Genomic DNA, 17,863 nt, shown 5'->3' with positions numbered 1-17,863 from the left:
CCAGCTGCTAAGTAACCACTTGCTACCATGGGAGAAGCTCCTGGTAACCTGGAGAGGAAGGGAACCCAGCCTACAGCAGCTGCTCAGGCTCTCACAACAGAGATACAAATCCACCAACTGACAGCCACATCCAGGAGTCCTGTAGCCTCTCTGTCAAAATAACTTCCCTCCAAAACTTAGGAAAACCTAAACTGGTTATGATGTCCTTAAACGCTGCTGCGGCTAGTCACAATAACCTCTCTGGTCACTCCTTCCCCTCCCACCTTTGTTCTCTGCTCCTTCAGTGTCGAAGTCCTCTGAAACCTCTAGCTCTTCTTGTCCTTTGCTTTTGGGGAGTTTGTCTTGTGGAAGAAGTCACCTTCAAAAAAACTAAAAAACACATGCAGCAAAACTCTGTGGGCTTCTAGACGGACGACGTAGGGGCTGGGAACTGAACTTAGGTCCTCTACAAGAGCAAAAAGGACTCAACTGCAGAGCCACCTCTCCAGCAGTTTGTGTGCTTAAGACAGGGCCTTGGGTATAATCAAGGACAATATGACCTCTTGACCCTCCTGCCCCTGCGCTCCAGTGCTGAAGCTCCAGGCAGGGCCACCGCACCAGCTCCAGTCCCTGCTTGTGCTCTTCTACCCAAGGCTTAGACAAGAGAGGAGAGGCTATAACTAGGGTTTGGAGCTGCTGCAGACTGCCTGGTGGTCCTTCCTTACTGCCCTTTCAGAGGAGTGTGGTCCCCACTTAGGACGCTGTGCCTTATCAGTACCCACACACCCTGTGCCTCAGCAGAATCTTTCTCTTGTGAGAACCCCCAAGTTCTTTCTGGCTTCCACAGCACATTCGCACACAAATAAGCTGGGCAGTTATCTAAGACACCCAACACTGACCTCTGGCCTCCACACACATCCTCATTCTCCTCCCTACTGGACCATTCCAAATTCATGTGGCCCCAGAGACGCTCAGTGGTGACTGATGACCATCCCCAGGACTCAGGTGCCTCACTCCTGCAAGTTATCTGCTGACCTCCACAACACACACACACCCTGCCCACCTCTCAGAAAGCAAACACATCTTAAAAACTTAGCTGGGGGACTGGAGAGATGGCTAAAAACAACAACTACTTAGCTGGAAGCTGGGTATGGTGGTGCGCCTTTAATCCCAGCACTTAGGAGGCAGAGGTAGGAGAATCTCTGTGAGCTCGAGGCCAGCCTGGTCTACAAGTCCAGGCCAGCCAGGGCTACAAAGAAATCCTGTCTCAAAAACAAAAAACAAAAAATAAATTTAAGTTGGGGGTCCGGCATGGTAATACATGCCTCTAATCCCAGGACTAGTGAGGGAGGCAGAGGCAAGGACAGCCAGAGTTACACAGTAAGACCCTATCTCAAAAAACCAAACAAAAGAAAACCTTAGCTGGGAACAGTGGTACATACTTCTAATCCCAGTTCTAGGAAGGTGTGTGGTGGATTTGTGAGCATCGGGCTGGCCAGGAATACATAGTGCCACCCTGTTCCAAATAAATAAACAAGACCAAAGGAAACAAAGCTGCTGGGCGCCAGTCTACAGCATCATTGATCCCACCTTCCTGTGCTCTGCAGTCTACACACCAGCACTAAGCATCTCCCATGTTTCATACCCACCCGCTTTTGGGGGAGGGGAGTGTCTTCATTTTCTATCTGAATTCACTGGCATTCAGGGTAAGGTAAAACAGCAGTTTAGCATGCACAGGGCCTTGGGATCGGTCCCCAGGACGACAGCTTCACTAACCATGCTCTCTTCTCTCTTTCCCCTCCGCTAGTGTGACTTCTGGGTCATCCTCATCCTGCACACTCTAGTCTGCCCTTGTTCCAGTCAACCCCCTACCATTCTATCTCAATTCCTGCTTCCTTCCTTAATTCTTTTGGCTATTGTGCATAGAGACACCAAACTTGGGTCTTACATCAGCCTGGAATCAGTGAATCCTACTGATTTAAGAGGGTCCTGGGGCTCAAAGCCAAAACAGCACACACAGGCTATGTGGTGGACAGTGTCTATAGAATGCAAGGTCTATAGAATGCAAGAAGGGCATGGTACTGTGCGGCTATAATCCCAGCACCCAGCGAGAGGTGAAGGTAAATTCAAGGCCATCCCCAGTTACACAGGAGCTCAAAGCCAGCTAATAATACAGGACCCTGAACATACTAAATCCACATGCAGCCCCTGGGCTACACTTCCAATCCTGGTGCCTACTGCCTTAAAGAACCAATAGTCATTACGTGTTTGCACTGCTCTAGGGGCCTTTCACGCAGTCACCTAATGTGTACCCAAACCATTCTTTTTTTTTTTTTAATAATTTTTTAAAAGATGTATTTATTATTTATACAGTATTCTGCCCGCATGTGTGCCTGCTCACTACAAGAAGATACCAGATCTTATTATAGGTGGTTGTGAGCCACCCTGTGGTTGCTGGGAATTGAACTCGGGACCTTCGGAAGAGCAGAGGGTGCTCTTAACCTCTGAGCCATCTCTCCAGCCCTACCCAAACCGTTCTTAAGATTGAGCATCTGACACACCCTTCCCATCTTCTCCCGCCATCCACTTCTCTCCTGTGCCCTCCATTGTCCAGTCACTCAACCCTTGACCCTAAACTCCCTGTCCCCAATAACTGCTCCCTACCCAACACTTCCTTTTCACTCATTTATGGCTTCATTTTGTATACCTTTCCATTCTTTTTCTTTTTTTTTTTTTTTTGTTTTTCAAGACAGGGTCCCTCTGTGTAACCCTGGTGTCCTGGAACGCAAAGATCCAACTGCTCTGCCTCCCGAGTGCTGCGATTAAGGGTGTGTGTGCACCATTTATGATTTCAAATGGCTGTCTTAGATCACTCTAAACTGAAAATGCAGGCAGGGTCTTCCTTTGTAGCCAGGGCTAATCTGGAACTCACAACCCCCTGCTCAGCCTGTGAATGCTGACATTACATAAACTTGCACCACACCTCTTCCGTGTAACTAACTCAATAGCTAATGAACAACAAAGTGAACCTCCCTCATGAGCTGGTGTTAACCATTTCAGGCTCATGGCCTGCTCTTCTCAGCTGCTCAGGGCCTAGGATTCCCCAGATGTTACCAAGAGTGGTAACTCAAGTGTTTGAGAACCTGTCCCGTCTATACCGTCAAATTCCCAACCTGCCCAAATCTGCAGTGTCCAGGTATCACTGCATCGAAAAAAACCTCCTGTTGAAAAACAGAAACTATTTTCTACCTCTCCCCCCGGCCCCCCCCAGGTTGATGGTCCATAAATCCCCAAAATGTGTTTAACTATATACACACACACCTCACTTGAGACAAGGTCTATCCCATTTTATCTGAGCTGGGATCCCTTCATCGTCCCCCCGCGCATGCATCAGGCTAGGTGGCTTGTGAACTTCTGCCGTCCACCTTAGGAGCTCACTAGCAGTGTGCACTACCACACCAGGCTTTGGGTAGGTCTAGAAATGTTGAATTCAAGCCCTTTCCCACTGAACTGTCTCCTCAGCCTATCTGGTGGTTTTTATTAAAGACCAGGACTCACTCCCTAGGCGATGCAGGATGCCTCAACCCCGGCACTCAAGCCGTTCTTTTACACTAGTCTCCCGAGGAGCTGGCCTACGCTGCCCCCACACCTGACTAAAATGGCAACACTTCTGGTGTATAAAAAGGTGCCCTGCTGGGCATGGTGGTGCATGCCTATAGTCCCAGCGCTCTGAGAGTTCAAGGCCAGCCTGGTCTACAGAGAGTCCAGATAGCCACGACCACAAGAGATCCATTGCTCCCCAGTGACGTGCTTCCACTTTGGCACCTGGCAGCCACTCCTTGCTCCTTGGCCAGATCTCCAGGGCTAACAGCAAAGCCAGCACTTACCTTGTGCTAAAAAGTGCATACTGAATCATGGGGTCAATGAGAGTTAATAAAACAATCTTGAGGGGCTGGAGAGATGGGTCAGTGGTTAAGAGCACTACCTGCTCTTCCAAAGGACCTGGGTTCAATTCCCAGCACCCACATGGCAGCTCACAACTGTCTGTAACTCTAGATCTGACATCCTCACACCAATGCACATAAATTAAAATTAAACAAATTAAAAAAAAAAAAAAAAACAATCTTGATACTCCCAAACGGAACAGTTTAAACCTAAACTACCCTGCAGTCACAAAGTTAAAAAAAAAAGAGAAGAATCTTCCATGAATCTGCAATGGAGCATACACCCATATGAACAAACCCACTGACTACACCAGATGAAGCATTACAAACTTCTAATTCCAACATTTGGGAAGACTGGGGTAGAATGAGGAAACTTACGGCCCATCTGAGCTACCTAGTAAGATACTATTGAAGAAAAAAACATAGACCAGTGTGGTACCACAAGCCTGAAATCCCAGCACACAAGAAACAGAGACAGAACACAGAAATTCAGGTCACCCAGGCATGGTGGCGCACGCCTTTAATCCCAGCACTCGGGAGGCAGAGGCAGGTGGATCCCTGTGAGTTCCAGGCCAACCTGGTCTACAAAGTGAGTTCAGGACAGCCAAGATAGCATAGAGACACCCCTGTCTTAAAAAAAAAAAAATGAATGAATGAAAGAAATTCAAGGTCAACCTGGTCTATATTAGTCCTACCCAGAGCTATGCAGTAAAATAAAGTCAGTAACATGGCTTCAGAGGGCAAAGGCGCATGCCTCCAAGCCTGCTGACCTGAGCTCAATGCTCAGAGCCTACTTATCATGGAACTATGTACCACAGACCCAAATAAGCAATGTCAATGAAAATTTATTTTTTTGTTTTGTTTTGTTTTTCTAGACAGATTCTTTCTGTGTTACCTTTGGCTGTCCTGGACTTCCTTTGCAGACCAGGCTGGCCCTGGAACTCACAGTGATCCACCTGCCTCTACCTCCCAAGTGCTGAGATTAAAGGTGGGCACCACCACGCCCAGCTGAAAATTGATTTTTTGTGTTTTATGGAGCCAAGGTTTCTCTGTATAGCCCTGGCTGTCTTGAAATTTATTCTGTAGACCAGGCTGGCCTCATGCTCACTAGAGCTCTGCCTGTCTCTGCCTCCCGAGTGCTGGGACTACAGGCGTGTGCTGCTTTTCTGTTGTTTTTGTTTCAAGACAGGGTCTCTCCGTGTTAGCCCTGGCTGTCCTGGACTCACCTTGTAGACCAAGTTGGCCTTGAACTCACAGCTATCCCGTCTTTGCCTCTCGAGTGCTGGGATTACAGGCCTGAACCACCAGGCCCAGCCTTTAAAATCTTACTATGTCTGTTTACTGTACATTCTTCCTTCCCCAATAAACAGACTCAGTTCTCACTCTGTAAAACTGCCAACGGAATAAGAGTGAATTGGAACTACATACACATAATGAAGGTCATTTGTGGAAAACCTTTAAATGGTCAGTTCGCATTGTGGGAGGGAAGACAATTTATGTAGCTCACAGGAGCCAAAAACTTTTAGAGCCTAAGTGGACTGGGATCAGCATCTCATACACGCTGCTGCCTACTGACAGGCAAAAATTATTGCCAGCACTGGGGAGACAGCTCGGGTGGGCAAAGGGCTTATAGCACACATGTGATGATCTGAGTTCAGATACCCAGCACACACAAAGACAGATGTGGTGACACATACAAAACAAAAACAGGTGGGGGCCAGTGAGATAGCTTAGCTGGTAAAGGAGCTTAACACTAATCCCAGCACCTGGACTTGAACCCCTGGTGCCCACTTAGAAGAGGAGAACTCTGAGAAACTCCTCTACCATGCTCTGTGCCGCACCCCACCCTCCCGTACAAACACAAATAAGTAAATGCACTAAAAGAAAAATAGTAACAATAATGGAAGAATAATAATGAGCGCGCGCGCACACGCACACATACACGCGCACACACACGAACACAAGTTACGCAGGCAACAGTGCTAAAAAGCAAAATGGAAGCCAGGCGCAGCGGTACACGCCTGTACTCCCAGCACTCTGGGAGGCAGAGGCAGGCAGATCTCTATGCATTCCAGGCCAGCCTGGTCTACAAAGTGAGTCCAGGTTAGTCAAGGCTACACAGAGAAACCCTGTCTTTAGGGGATAGGGGAAAGCACAATGGACTTAAAACACGGTCTCCTAGAAATCACCTGGGTGTTAGCTATTCTACCAGAATCAAAAGAACAGAATTGCTTCTAAAGAAAAGACAGCAAGCCAAACATGGTGGAACATGTTTTTAATCTCAGTTCTTAGGAGGCTGGGGCAGGTAGAACTCAGAGTTCAAGGTTATCCTAGCATAGTGAGACCCTGTCTCAAAAAGAAAGAAAAGGAAGCAAAAACAGGGGCAGATAGCCAGCCGGGCGTGGTGGAGCACACCTTTAATCTCAGCTCTGGGAGGCAGAGGCAGGTGGATCCCTGTGAGTTCAAGACCAGCCTAGTCTACAAATTGAGTCCAGGACAGCCAAAGCTACACAGAGAAACCCTGGGGGAGGGGGGCAAGACAGGGGCAGAGGAGCCCCATCCAGAGCAGAGAACTAAGCCTCTGGTGGGCTCAGCACCACCACCTCCACCCACTGCCAACCCACCCAGGATTTCGGGTCCCTTGTGGGAGCCAGAACTGATGGTTAAGCATCTTTAATGCCAAGGGGGTGAATTATTTACCATCTGGATTTAATGCCCTAATGGGGGGAAAACATACACTTTGAAGGTTGCTAAATTTGAATGTGAAGATAACACTGGCAATTTGAGCATCTGTGGCAAATAAGGGGTAATTTTAAGTAGTCAAAAAGCCATCTTCCAAAATGGTAAATAACCCCAAAGGGGCCAGCAGAGCAGCAAAGTATTTAGACAAAGATTGCCAGTATGTTGCAAAGTGGAGAGCAGAAGAGTGTGTCTGTCTGTGTGTGGAGGAAGGGGGCACCATTTATTAGACTAGCCGAGTTTACTTTGAAAATTTCCATTAAAGAAAACAAAGTCATTGTTCTAACTCTAAGAAAGTAGCAAAAGGAGCCAGGAATAAAGCCGGGTGGCTGCCCCAGAGTAACACTGGGGAGGCAGAGGCAGACGGATGGATCTCTTGCGAGTTCAAGGCCACCCTGGTCTACAGAGCAAGTTCCAGGACAGCCAGGGCTGTTACACAGAGAAACTCTCTCAAAAAAATAAAAATAAAGATAAATTTAAAATCTAGGGGATTGGGGATTTAGCTCAGTGGTAGAGTACTTGCCTAGCAAGGGCAAGGCCCTGGGTTCGGTCCTCAGCTCTGGGGAAAAAAAAAAAAAGGCAAAAAAGACAAATATATTAAAAAGCCAGGAATGGGGCTGGGGAGATGGCTCAGAGGTTAAGAGCACTGGCTGTTCTTACAAAGGTCCTGAGTTCAATTCCCAGCAACCACATGGTGGCTCACAACACCTATAATGAGATCTGGTGCCCTCTTCTGGCCTGCAGGTGTACATGCAAGCAGAACACTGTATACATAATAAATAAATCTTTAAAAAAAAAAAAAAGCCAGGAATGGAGAGGGGGGTGCATACACTAGTGGGTACACATAGGTATTCTCTAAAGAGCAGTTCAAGGCCAGTTTGTGCTTCAAGAGATCCTGTCTCTACCCCAAAGAAAGCCGTGGGGATGCAGTAAAAGGAAAAAAAAAAAAAAAAAAGAAGAAAAAAAGAGGGGTGTGACTTCCCTCCTAGAATACACCAAGTGCACGGTCCCCTTTACAATCCCAATTTTTAAAAAAATTTATTTATTATGTATATAGTGCTCTGCCCACATGTCAGAAGAGGGCATCAGATCACATTACGGATGGTTGTGAGCCACCATGTGGTTGCTGGGAATTGAACTCAGGACCTTTGGAAGAGCAGCCAGTGCTCTTAACCTCTGAGCCATCTCTCCAGCCCACAACCTCAATTTTTTATTACAAAGCACCCAAGACAACTCCAGACCAGTCTCAACTTACATTTGTGGTGTTGCACACTGACTCTAGGGCCTCACTAGGCAAGTCTCCATAGCTGAGCTCGTTAGTCTGAGACAAGGCCTTCCTTAGTTCCCTACGCTGACCTTGAGATCCTCCTACTTCAGGCTGTCTTGACTGCTGGGGTTAAGGAATGTGCCACTATGCCCAGCCTCTAAAACTTCTGAAAATTAATTATTGTGTGAGGGCACACAGGCACCACAAAACACGTGTGGTCAAAGGACAAGTTGTGAGAAGCGGTGTTCTCCTTCTTCCACGTGGGGATCTGAGGATAGAACACAGATTGTCAGGTTTGTAGCAAGTGGCCTTACCCACTGAGCAATCTGGCCTGCCCTCAAAAACAAATCAGATCAAAAGCCCCAGGAGGCTTGGTGGTGGATGCCTAGAGTCCTGGATGGAGACAGAAGCAGGAGAGGAGTTCCGGGTCAGCCTTGGCTACAGTGACCCCAGCACTCAGAGGCAGGTAGGTCTCTTGAGTTCGAGGCCAGCCTGCTGTTCCAGAAGACCTAAATTTGGTTCTTCCACCATGTCAGGTGCCTCACAGCTACCTGTAATTCTAGTTACAGGGGACCCAGACATTTTCATAATTCTGCAGGTATTGCACTCACAAGCACAAATCCACACACAGACACACACATGTACACGTAATTCAAAAGAAAATAACGCTCACAGAGTGCCCGCAGACTCTGGAGGAAGAGGATGCTCCAGTCAGGTCTGGGGCAAACCTCGGCAGCAACGATGTAGTTTTAAGGTGGGTGGAGTGGGCGGGGTTCAGTAGTAGACTAGGTGGGTAGCAGGTAACATGGGAGTTCACCAGCTTGGCTTCTGCACCCTCAAATCACTAGCCTAGACGGAGGGTGTTTCATGGCAGCCTGAGCACTATATTGCATCAGCTTTCAGGAAATTGAAGATAACAAAATGACTTTCATGCCTTCCAAAGTCATGTTCCATAGCCTGGGCTGAGGATGTATGTGGCTGAGTTCACAGAGGGCCCAGTTAACAAGCAGAAGACCCTGACTCCAGCCTCACTGCATAAAACCAGGCACAGTTATACCCTCCTGCAATTCCACAACTTGGGAGGTAGAGGCAAGAGAATTGCAAGTTCAGGATACACAAGTAAGTATGAGGTCAGCCTGCCTTCATGAGACCATCTCAAGAAAAGGCCAGGAAAAGGGCTGAAAAGACGCCTCAGCAGTTTAAGAGCACTGGCCGCTCCTGCATGAGCTCCTAGCAGCCCTGTCAGATGGCTCATACCTGCCTCCAACTCCAGTTCTAGGGACTCCACACCCTCCTCTCCACGCCCTCGTCTGGTCCCTGAAGGCATGTGCAAGTGTGTGCTGCACATATATACATCCCAGGATGAACACACACACACAAAGTGAACTTCAAACCAAACATGGTGGCATGTTTGTAATCTCACCCCCCAGCCTGGGCTACACATTGAGTATCAAGCCAGCAAGTACCTACCTCGATCGATCAATCAATCAATCAATCAATCATCAATTCAAGCAGCTACTGCCTAGCCTACTGCTCCTTTGCAAACTAAAAAAGAAAAAGAAGCTGGGCACAGTGGCACATGGCTGTAATCCCAGCACTCAGGGAAGCAGAGGCACATGGATCTCTGAGTTTGAGGCCAGCCTGGTCTATAAAGAGAATCCAGGACAGCCAAGGCTACAGAGAAACCTGGTATCGAAAAACCTAAAAAAGAAAAAAAGGGGAGCTGGAGAGATGGCTCAGAGGTTAAGAACACTGGTCCTGAGTTCAATTCTCAGCAAACACATGGTGGCTCACAACCATCTATAATGAGATCAGATGCCCTTTTCTGGCCTGCTGGCTCACATGCATGTCAAATATTATATAAGTAATAATAATTTTTTTAAAAAAGCCAGATGGTGTGGCACATGCCTTTAATCCCAGCACTTGGGAGGCAGAGGCAGGTGGATCTTCATGAGTTTGAGGCCAGCCTGGTCTACAGAGCAAGTTCCAAGACAGCAAGAGCTGTTGCCTGGAAAAGCCCCCCCCCCCCCAAAAAACCCCAGAAACAACAACAAAAAAGGCCAGGCATGGTGACACATGCCTTTAACTCCAGCTCAAGAGGCAGAGAGGTCTGAGTTCAAGGCTAGGATGGTCTACATAGCAAGATCCAGGGCAGACAGGACTGCACAGAGAGATCATCTTAAAAAAAGAAACAAAAACAAAAACAGGCCAGGTGGTGGAGCACACCTTTAATCCCAGCACTCAGGAGGCAGGTGGATCACTGTGAGTTCGAGGCCAGTCTAGTCTACAAAGCAAGTCCAGAACAGCCAAGGCTAACACAGAGAGACCCTGTCTCAAAACAAAAACAAAAACCGGGATGGCTTGGTAGCACAGGTCATAATCCTAGTTCACCCACAAATTCAAGGCAAGTGGGCAACTTAGAGAGAACTTGCCCCCAAAACAAGAGGGCTGTGCACATATCTCAGGTGTAGGACCTGTTTGGCATGCTGGACCTAGGTTGACTTCCCAGCATGGCAAATGAGGAAAAGGGTTGTAAAATTGCATTACCCACGGAGTGCAGAGACAGGCCAGCCATGCCAGCACTCCAGATGCCGAGGATCTTGAGTTCAAGGCCAGTCTCTACTGTAGTGAGTTTTTGATCAGCATAAGCTGCCTTGTTATGAGACCTATCCCCAAAACAAAACAATCTCCCAAAACACACACAACAAAGAGGGGGCTGGGCCGGGTGTGGTGGCACACGCCTTTAATCCCAGCACTCGGGAGGCAGAGGCAGGCGGATTGCTTTGAGTTCGAGGCCAGCCTGGTCTACAAAGTGAGTCCAGGATGGCCAAGGCTACACAGAGAAACCCTGTCTCGAAAAACCAAAGAGGGGGCTGGAGAGATGACTCAGTTAAGAGTAGTTGAGGCTGTAACTCCAGATTAAGTAGAATCCAGTGTTTCTGCTCTCGGTGGGCACCTGAGCTCATGGACATACCTAAGCACATATAAATAACTAAAATAAAAATAAATGTTTTTTAATGATTTTTTTTCTTATGTCCACTGATATTTTGCCTGCATGTATGTCTGTGTGAAGATGTCAGATCTTGGAGTTACAGACAGTTGTGAGCTGCCATGTAGATGCTGGGAATTGAACCCTGGTCCTCTGGAAGAGCAGTCAGTACTCTTACCAAGAAGCCATCTCTCCAACCCCCTAAATGTTTTTTTAAAAGCCAACCAGGCTGTGTCTTGCACTCTTGCTGCCTCAGTTTCTCTCCCCATCCCTGGGTCTGGGCGTCCCCTACCCTCATCTCTGTCTCCTCTCTCTGCCTGTCCCTCACTCTGTCTCCCTCCACTCTGTACATTCGTCTCTCCCACGGCTTACTCTCCCATGGCTCACTCTCCCACGGCTCACTCTCCCACGGCTCACTCTCCCACGGCTCACTCTCCCACGGCTCACTCTCCCATGGCTCACTCTCCCATGGCTCACTCATACGGTATCTTCTGTCCCTCTCTCCCTTGTCTTTCTTACAATAAACCTGTTCATACCACCAAAAAAGCTAACCAGGTAACAGTTTCATAATTAAAATGGTAACTGATACTAAAATGGGATTTGAGAGGGAAAAAAAGACCACCAAAGGAAAGACCCTAAGGCGTATATTACATATATATATAATATATACCTGCTATCCTAAAATGGTGGGAGCAGCAGCACCTCCAGCGAGACTCTAAAGGAGGAACACAAACGCAGTGGCTCAGATGAACAGAAGCGCTACGCGCACACACAGGCACCTTCAGCAGCATCCCAAGTTTGACAGCAGCCTCGGCTACACAGTGAGACCCAGGCTCACAACTAAAGTCAAACGATTAAAACAGTGTTGCTGGGCGTGGTGGCACACAGCTTTAATCCCAGCACTTGGGAGGCAGAGGCAGGCAGATCAATGTGAGTTCAGGCCAGCCTAGTCTACAAAGTGAGTCCAGGACAAGCCAGGGCTACACAGAGAGACCCTGTCTCAAAAAACCATAAATAAATAACAGCGTTGAAGATGTGAGTGAGTGCTTGCACTTGAGAGGTGGTAGGAGAGGATCAGAAATGTATCGCCATCCTCAGCTCATAGCAAGTTCAAAGCCAGCCCGGCCTACATGAGACCCTGTCTCTCAACTAATTACAACCTAACAGGGGCCAGAAAAGTGCTTGGTGATTCAGAACAATTGCTGCTCTTTCACTGGACTTGAGTCAGTTCCCAGCACCTACACAGTAGGTAGCCCACAGCTCTCTGCAACTCGTTCCAGGACATCTGACTCCCTCTCCTGATCTTTGCAGGCACTGTATGCACCTAGTGCACTTACATGCAGGCACAACCTTTGCTTTCCGTCCTTCCATGTTTCTCAAGAACCTGGTAGGAATATGGAATAATCATCCGCCCAGCCATAATGGCCTATGGTCAGTAGGACAGCAGATGGGTGAGCAAGAAGGGGAAGAAGCAAACACTCTGCTGAGGAGTGTGATAGCCACGGGAACATGTTAACAACCAAGACATACTCAACATCTCCCAACTTAGAAGGCCAGGCTTCAAGAGCTCACCAGTCAGTGCTTGGAGAAGTGTCCATGAGGGACCTACTACCACACAGCAGGCAACTCACTCACAGGAGTCCGCCTGGAGCTTTATAAGAACACCAGCCGTGTTTCCACAACCTCCCCAAGGCTTAACAGCTTGCTCGGATTTCAGATGAATTACTCTTGTTTGTTTAGGTGAGCGTCATAAGGCTTTTAAGTCCTGTGACTCTTTAAATGGAAATACAAACCTCGCTAAAGCTGGTTCCTTCTGCTTCATCAAATGAGTCAGACATTCACTGGGTGTGGTGGCGCGCACCTTTAATCCCAGCACTCGGGAGGCAGAGACAGGTGGATCTCTGAGTTCTAGGCCAGCCTGGTCTACAAAGTGAGTCCAGGATAGTCAAGGCTACACAGAGAAACAGTCTAGAAAGAAAGAAAGAACCCAAAAAACAAACAAAAAAGAGTCAGGCATTCAAAAATAGAGGCAATCAATGACTGATGGGCACACTCCAGAATGGGCCATCACATTTTAAGACACTACAAGCAGGATTCAGGCCAGTTTTCTATTCACAAAGGCCTTGTCTCTCCTGGACAGGTTCTCATATAATCCTGTATTCTCCTGCCTCCAATTGCCAAGCTGGAACCAGCCTTCATCATCTTTATTTTTTTCCAAGACAGAGTTTTCTCTTGTAATCCTGGACTTGCTTTGTAGACCAGATTGGCCTCAAACTCAGAAATTGCCTGCCTGCGCCTCCTCAGTACTGGGATCAAAGGCGGGCACCACCACACCCAGCTCAGCTTTCATTTTTGAACTAAATAGGGGCAACGGCTGCTTAACATAGGAAACACTAAGTACCTCTCTAAATTGTACAAATTAGAGTTTGTCATTGGACTGGGTTAGGTTAATATGCTGTGACTTTTACCTAAACCCAAAACAAACAAAAAACCCTTGATATCAGTGGGGTGTGGTGTCTTCTCAGTCCTGATCCCAGCACTTGGGAAACAAAGGGACTGACACAGGTGGGTCTTTCTGAGCTCAAGGCCAGCTTCAGCTAATCATGAGAACCGGGCGTGGTGGCACAGGCCTTTAATCCCAGCACTTGGGAGGCAGAGGCAGGTGGACCACTGTGAGTTCAAGACCAGCCTGGTCTACAGAGTGAGTCTGGGACAGCCAAGGCTACAGAGACCCTGTCTCGAAACCCCAGCCCCCCCACAAAAGTGTCTTCCTTCTTTTCAATAATAGAGGATCAGTCTTCATAAATGACAGTCCCTGAAATATTAGACCTGGGATCCAGCTGCTGGGGTCTGCCTTTAATCAGAACATAGTAACACTGTTTTTCAATTGGGGAGGTACTTAGGGAGAATTGATTCCTGCAAGTTGCCCTCTGCCTTACACACATGCTAGTGATTCTTAAAGAGAAAGGAGGAAAGAATGTAGTCTTCCTTTCGGAATTGTGAAGGATAACATGAGTTAGAGGCTCCCCTGCATTCCAAGGAGAGCAGCCTAAACCCCATGACAGAACAGCTGGCAGAGCTCCACCTCGGAGAGCCTGCAAAGGGGTCATTACTCCATTAGGGATAATGGCTATTGATCTGGATCCTGGAAGAAGTAGCAAAGAGTAAGGGTTTTAAAACCCACTAGTCCACCAGAAGACCTGTTTATGTAACTATGGCAGCCAGACTCCCTCGTTAAGAATGTCTAACCTGCAACTCCAAGGAAGTGAGCAGGCCAAAACCTGTTGTCCCCAAGGAGGCAAGTACAGTGGCCTGCCTACCCAAGATAGCAACTTCTCAAGAGGCTACCAAACGCCAAAGACAGGATAGGCCAGTGGTCCCTCCTTCCCAAAGGGAGGTGATTCCAAGATCCCTAGCAGATGCCTGAAATTGCACCTAATCTCAAATATCTCATACGTACCTGTGATAAACTTAATCTCTAAGACAGGCACAGGAAGGGAATAATAGCCGATAATAAAACAGAACAATTATAACAACAGACTGTAACAGAGGTTGAGGGCTTTATTACATTCTCGTCATTTTGGACTGTGATTGGCCGAAGGAAAAGTGAGCTGAAGGAAGCAGAAAATGTGGATAAAGGGGAGCTGTGATATCAGCTCACAAGCAGGAGCCCTCCAGGCCCTCGGCGTAAATGCAAGATTACACATCTTCAATGCCCTAACCCTCCTGCTTCAGAACGCCGCCCCGGCACGACCTCTACCCTACGCGCCCCCATACATGGCTGTGCACGGATTCCAGCCGTGGTGCTGTTCCCAGAGCCATCTCTGGAGGTACAACCGAACCTCAATCCCCTTCATCATCAGAGGTTCAGCTTACCAGGAGAGCTCAACTGGGGCAGTAACGCTCTGTTTCTCTCTCCATGATCAACTTCCTGGTGCTGAGGTTGGAACTCAGGGACTCACACGTGCAAGGTGGGACACAGCCAGCGGGATAGGGGATGAGTTACCAACTGGGCTCCTCACTGTGACAAATAAGTATTGCGTGGAAACTGAGGGTGAGAGGTAAGCCCATTTCCTCAAATCCACAGAAAATAGGTTTGAGAAAACTTTTTATTTTTAAAGGTCTTTATTTGACAACTGGTTCTTCCTTCCCAAAGTCCTGCATAAGCAAGAGACTCCAATGGGCTAGAGCACACCCTTCCCAGGTTTAGATGGGAAACATTTTATATTGGGTCCTCATGGCCCAGCAGCCATTGCAAACGCCCATCAGCAAGCCATCAATTAAGGGTTTTTTGTTTGTTTGTTTTTAATGAAAACCTGCGTTGAGATAACCCTATATGCACACCCCACCTCTTAACTATTGCCACAGAGACATCTCTACTTAGAAATCCCTTCATTTCCTCATTGTTGGTGTTTTTTTTTTTTTTTAAAGTGAGACGAATGCTTAAAAAATATGAAAGTATCCTATAAACTTCTGTTAATGGGAGCTTAAGGTGAACGGGTTTGCCTAGACATCGCTGCCCCTGTGTCTAAAGGGAAGTAAAATCTTTATTGTGGGGACCAGGGCCTATTTGCTAGAAGATGAAACGTTCAGTGCCACCTGGCTCACCAGCTCATTTCTGCATTACCTTGGACAAATGCCATCTGAAAACTCCCTACCAGCCCTTAGGTGCATTGCAGCCTCTGTGTCATTGTGTGACATCACTGGGTTGCTATGGATATAGGTGCGAGGTCACTCGCTCTCCTGTGGAACTAGAAATAGGGGAAAATTAGAGTCTAAACATCACCAACTGAAGACATTTGCAACACTGATGACCCACTGGAAGGCCAACTTGTATTCTTTTCTTGTTAAAACTGTTATTAAAAGGCAACTGTAACCACACACTAATACAACAGTATTCTTAACTTTAAAGCCAATTGTTTTTCATAAAATGAAATCTGCAGCTTGTTTAATTAGGAAAGGATAAGCACCTGGACTTTTAAAAACCAAGAAAAAAATTATTAAAAAAAAAATAATAATCTCTCTCTGTTTAATTTGAAAGGTTTAACAGGCAAGGCACACTCCAGCATCCACTTCACACCAGAGATGCATTTAACAACCTTTGTTACATAAGGTAGGAAGTTAAATATTAAGAGAATGGAAAACCCAATTATCAATTTTTCTACTTAATTCTGGAATATTTAGCACTTCCCCCTCCTCTGCTGGCAAACTGGTCCCCAGCTCATTAATAAATGAGTGTTACTGACAAAAATGGTGCAACTAGGTAGGGTTTTCCGTCTCAGTCAAAAATGCGACAGTATTCTCATCAGAATGAGGATGCAGTAGGTCAGCGGGGGGAAAAAAGCCTCAGATGCATTTAACAAAAAAATATTTTTTAAAGACTTTTTCCCCTTTAAAATAACTCCTCCCAGCCCCCACCCAGTCTAGGCTCTCTGCAATATGACAAATGCAGAATCTTCTGGAATGACTTGATACTGCCTCCCACCACCGCTTTGTTTGCAATATCAGATCAGACAGAAATTTTTTTTTTACACTTATAGGAATTTAGGCAGACTCGTGCCTGCATTCAAAAAAGAAACTGCATTATGTCACAAATCGAATCAGTTAACATTCAAAGGCATTATATTTAACCTCTTGAAATAAAAAAAAAAAAAAAAATGAAAAATTAAGATGGCATACAGAGGGCCATGAATGGGAATGCCAGAAACACACTATCCCTCTCTTCCTAAAAGCTAAAGGACTTGCTTTGGGGAATGGGTAAAGAGAAGCCTTTTGTTAAGAAAAAAACGTGAACAAGGTGGTTTCGATTTTACACCACTGAGCCCGTTTTTTTTTTCTTTCTTTTTTCTTTTTTTTCTTTTTTTCTTTTTTGAGGGGGGAGAGGTAGGGAAGGATCTACATTTTTTTCTTCCCGAAATTTCTCTAAAGGATGTGGGGGGGAGGGGGCCGAGATGGGGGGGCGGTGTTGGAGTGGAGAGGCGGAAAACTGGGAGACCTGCTGAGTGAATGGAAAAGGCGCCGCCCAGACACCAGGGAGAGAAAGAGGAACCGCATCCATGCGGTCCCCCCGCCCCCACGCATAGGCTGGGAGGAGGGGAAGTGGGGCACAAAGGATGCGCACTGCCCCCAACTCAGGTCCCTGGACATTCAGGGTCACAGAGAGACCCCACGGCAGAGACCAGCCACGCAAGACCCCGCCCCAGCCTCGAACCCGGAGAGGCTGAGAAAGAGGCCGCGTCACCACTTGGGTGCATGAGCCGCTTACTAGGACCCGTCCCCAATCCCTCCAAGGAGTGAGATGGAGAGGTGACCGTACAGTCACGAGACGACATGTCCCCGGGCATGCCTTCCACGCCGAGGATCCCGAGGATCGTGGTGTCGGGAGCGGCTAGGGCGAGGCAGGGGGGAGGGGAGGAGACACTCACGTTCTTCATGGCCGCGGCCATATCGTCGTAGCGCTCCGCCTGCTCGGCCAGCCGGGCTTTCTGCACCAGTTGCTCGCGGTCCACCATCTTCGCAGGGCTGAAGAGGGTCGGCTGGAAAGAAGGAAACCGAAGACCGCCTTGAAGGGCTTTAGGAAAAGACAGGCGCGGCTTGGAGCTCGTGCGTCGGAAGGACCGACCCACGAAGCAAGCTGCTGAAGAGGACGAGAGGGAGGCGGCACGAGCTGCGACCGCGGGACCCGGCGCAAGGAGGCTGCGGCTCCAATGCGTGCCGCGGGCGGACAACCCCCTGCGGTCCCGCCCACACGAGTGACGTAAAGTCACCGCCCACTCGCGCATGCGCGCCCCGCCCTGCCCTGCCCTTCCTGGGCTTCTTCCCGTATTGGAACATTTGCCGTGGCTCCTCGCGTCTCCTCAGTTCTTCACTGCTCCCTAATGGGTCCCTTTCTTGACTTCACCCTAAATCCTCAGCTTCGTCAAATCCCCCTCTTCTCGCCCCCTG

General features: G+C 47.9%; 1 protein-coding gene across 1 annotated transcript in view; it reads right to left on the bottom strand.

Annotated features, from left to right (window-relative positions):
• The window catches only part of Ywhag (tyrosine 3-monooxygenase/tryptophan 5-monooxygenase activation protein gamma), a 29,510-nt gene extending 11,859 nt beyond the window's left edge, over positions 1–17,651 (bottom strand). Inside the window, exon 1 of the mRNA XM_051161287.1 lies at positions 17,344–17,651. Coding sequence (XP_051017244.1) covers positions 17,344–17,430 — 87 coding nt within the window. The 5' untranslated portion in view covers positions 17,431–17,651. The remainder of the gene's footprint in view (positions 1–17,343) is intronic.
• Between the last annotated feature and the right edge of the window lie 212 nt (positions 17,652–17,863).

The sequence above is a fragment of the Acomys russatus genome, chromosome 19 (genome assembly GCF_903995435.1).
Source record: "Acomys russatus chromosome 19, mAcoRus1.1, whole genome shotgun sequence".
NCBI lineage: Eukaryota > Metazoa > Chordata > Mammalia > Rodentia > Muridae > Acomys > Acomys russatus.
The sequence above is the reverse complement of the archived record's forward strand: the minus strand, read 5'-3'. Positions and strand labels throughout refer to the sequence as shown.